At 61.6% G+C, this 3,449-nt stretch overlaps 1 protein-coding gene across 1 annotated transcript; it reads right to left on the reverse strand.

Moving 5' to 3' along the window:
* Window positions 1-230: 230 nt before the first annotated feature.
* On the reverse strand, window positions 231-653 carry THRSP (thyroid hormone responsive). The gene has a single exon (XM_010004207.1). It carries the CDS (start codon window positions 651-653, stop codon window positions 231-233), a length of 423 nt encoding a protein of 140 aa, XP_010002509.1.
* Window positions 654-3,449: the final 2,796 nt, after the last annotated feature.

Raw genomic sequence — 3,449 nt, forward strand, 5'->3', positions numbered from 1 at the left:
GTGGTGGGGTCCCCTCCTCAGGCCGGGGGGGTGGGAACTGGATGATCTCGAAGGTCCATTCCAACCTTAACGATTCTCTCTGACCTGCAGCATTGGAGGGGACAGCCCCCATTTCAAGGCTTTGTCCAGTCCCTCTCCACCCCTGCAGGAACACACAGCTCAGCCACCCCTTGTGCCAGTGCCCCTGGACTCCACGTCCCCCCGGCTCTTACCTGGGGGCTGGGGAAGGGTCACCAGCTGGGCTGTCCCTCACTGGGGCTGATCTGCTCCAGGATCTGGCTGTATCTCCGGGTCAGGGCATTGGTGTCCCTGGTGAGGTGGGTGAGGACCTGCTGCAAGCCGGCCAGGTGGTGGGACAGGCGCTCCTCCAGCTGGGCGTCCATGGGGTCGTTGTCATCCGGGGCTGTGCTGGTGTCCCTGTCATCGAAGGCTGTGCTGGTGTCAGTGCTGCTGTGGCTCTGGTCGGTGACAGAGGCCAGGCCCTTCTCCACCACAGGCTTGATGGCCTTGAGGAGCTGGTAGCGCTCATAGAGGTCCGTGTGTCCATCTGCAGCCGGGGCTGCCCCCTCCTGCTGGGGGAAGACCCCTCGGAGCAGGCTGGGGAACATCACCTCCTGCTCCATCTTCTGGGTGGCTGAGAAGTACTGCTCCATGGCCCTGCTCTCACAGCTCTGCTCACAGCGCTGCTCTGGGCTCTTCTCGGGGTGCCACCTGCCCCCCGTCCGTGCTGGGGGCTTTTTATGAGGGGCCAGGGCAAGTCCCTCCTCTGCTGTCCCCTCCTGCCAGCCCCAGGCCAGGCTGGACGTGCCTGGGGCCGGGCTTGGCTCCATCCCAGCTGGGGCTCAGCAGCACCATCTCCCTGGCTCTGTGCAATCAGGCCAGGCTGGACATGCCTGGGGCCGGGCTTGGCTGCATCCCAGCTGGGGCTCCGCAGCACCATCTCCCTGGCTCTGTGCAATCTCTCCTGGCCCAGCTGGCGGGAGGGGATGGGGGTGTCACCTCTGTCCCCTCCTCGCTGCCATGCGCTCGGGTCGTGAACCCGCTGGGGATATTGAGTAACCCCTGCCCAGAGCTGCTGGCCTGGAGGCAACCACAGCTGCCAGGGTGGAAGATCTCACTGGAGAAGTGCTGCCATATGGGGTCCCATGTGGGGTGTTGGGGACACAGGATGGGACTTAATGCTGCAGTGGAGCCCACGGGGAACATGGTCAGGGCCACCATCTCCCTCCCACAGCCCCCCTCCTGGGGCAGATGCCCTGGTTGGGACACAGCCAATACTGCTTGTCCCCATGTGTCCCTGGGGTGTGTGGCAACCAGCAACGATTGTTCTATTTGGGGAAAGGTCATGAGACCTCTTGTCCCATTTGCAACCCTCAGCAGTGGCAGCTGTCCCACTCCCCACCGAGGGGGCCAGCCAAGAATCCACACTGCTGCCTGCTCTCTCCTTCCTCAACCCGTCCCCACTGCCCCTCTTTTCCCTTCCCAGGTATCCCCAGTGTCTCTGAGTGTCCTGCCATGGAGCCCAGCTCTGCACTGAGATGTGGGGATGCTACCAGCCCTGTGCAGGCACTGGAAGCTTGGCCACATCAGGGTTGTGGGCCACCACAGCCGTGCTGGGAGGTACACAGATGTCCTAGTACTCCCCCTGGGTGGGCACAGGGGGCTACATCGACCCTGGTGCTGGAGCTTCACCATGCAGTTAATGGAAGACATGTTCACCTGTAGGCTCTGGTGACAACCATAAACCTCTGGTGTGAGATATCCACCCCCCTGGGGACACATGGGCATGTCTCAGCCCAGCCAGCCCCTGCGAGGAGGTTTGGTACCACAACTCCCAGGGACATGAGGTCCCTCCTCAGGCATGTCCTTAGCCCATGGGCACATCTCTGACCTAGCACCTCCATCTCTCCCTGGGGAAGCTGGGCTAGGGAGAGCCTGGAGGATTGTGGCATCTTGGTCCCCCAGGATCCAGTGGTGCCATGGGACGATGTGGAATCATAGGATGGTTTGGGTTGGAAGGGACCTTAAAGATCATCTAGTTCCAACCCCCCTGCATGGGCAGGGACACCTCCCACTAGATCAAGATGCTCCAAGCTCCAAGCTCTATCCAACCTGGTCTTGAACACTTCCAGGGAGGGTGCATGTGACATCTGGAAGTGCTGGGGATGACAGGGCGACACTCAAGAATTTGGGGGGAGGCATTTTCCCCCCATCCCCAGGAGAACAGCAGATTGTGGGGAGGATTGCTCAAAGCAGGGGCTGTGGCAGCAGAGACCTGAGGATCTCATTGCACCTCCTGGGGGTCCTGATGGCCCTGAGCAATCACCCCCAGCCTCCACCCAGGTGTCCCACTTCAGGTCAGCCCAGTCCCTGCCCCGCTGCAGCCCCTGTCCTGGCTCTTCTCTCCTTGCTCCTGCCATGGCTGCTGGTGGTAGCAGCTCCTCACAGCCTCTTCTAGCAGGACATGGAGGATGTGGGGCCCGTTTTTGGGTGGTGGGTTTACCAGAGGCACGAGGGGATTATGAGGAGAATTCATGTCCCAAGGATGGGGAGCTGGGAGCCGACCCAGGGTTGCAGAGCCCCACCACCCCCTGACCTGCTGCTCCCATCACTGAGATGGCTTGGGAGGACATCAAAACCAAAACAGGGGTGCAGGGGGGCATAGTGTCCCCTGTGTCCTTCTGTCCCCAGAGCCCTGAAATGTCCCTGCACTTCCCAGAAGCTCCAGATTAGCCCAGACCCACAAGGTGACAAAGCTCCTGGCTGGTGCCTGCACACACCTCAGTGCAGTGCAGGACACCATGGCAGGACACCCCGAGACACCAGGGGCACCTGGGAAGTGACAAGAGGGGTGGCACAAGATCTGTGGAGGAGAGGGCAAGTGGCAATGTGGGCACCTGGCTGGGACATGTGGAGGGGGGCAGCAGGAGAATTGCCAGCACTGAGGGTTGCAAGAGACGTAAGACCCCACAGCCTTTCCCCTAACAGGACAACTTTCCACGATTGCCACACACCGCAGGGACACAGGGGGACAAGCAGTGCTGGCTGTGGCCCAGCCAGGGCATCTGCCCCAGGAGGGGGCTCTGGCTTGGGATGGCCCCATCCTGGCTCCCCCGAGTGGAGCAACAGCCAAATGGCACAGCAAAGAGAGTTTCACATCATGGGGGCAGGTCACCATCCCTGCCCCCATCCCAGATGTGGCGGAGCTGAGGGGAAGGGGATGTTTCTGCAGACCCCTGTGGGTGGGCACCAGCTGACAGCCATGTCCCCGGGTCCCCAGATGGGACCCCACATGGCAGCACATTCCCAATGGGATTTTCCATACATCTGCAGGAGGGGGTTACTCAATATCCCCAGCGGGTTCACGTCCTGAGCGCATGGCAGCGAGGAAGGGACAGAGGTGACACCCCCATCCCCCCCCGCCAGCTGGGCCAGGAGAGATTGCACAG

The sequence above is a fragment of the Chaetura pelagica genome, unplaced genomic scaffold, assembly GCF_000747805.2.
Source record: "Chaetura pelagica isolate M959 unplaced genomic scaffold, ChaPel_1.0 scaffold1728, whole genome shotgun sequence".
NCBI classification, from domain to species: domain Eukaryota; kingdom Metazoa; phylum Chordata; class Aves; order Apodiformes; family Apodidae; genus Chaetura; species Chaetura pelagica.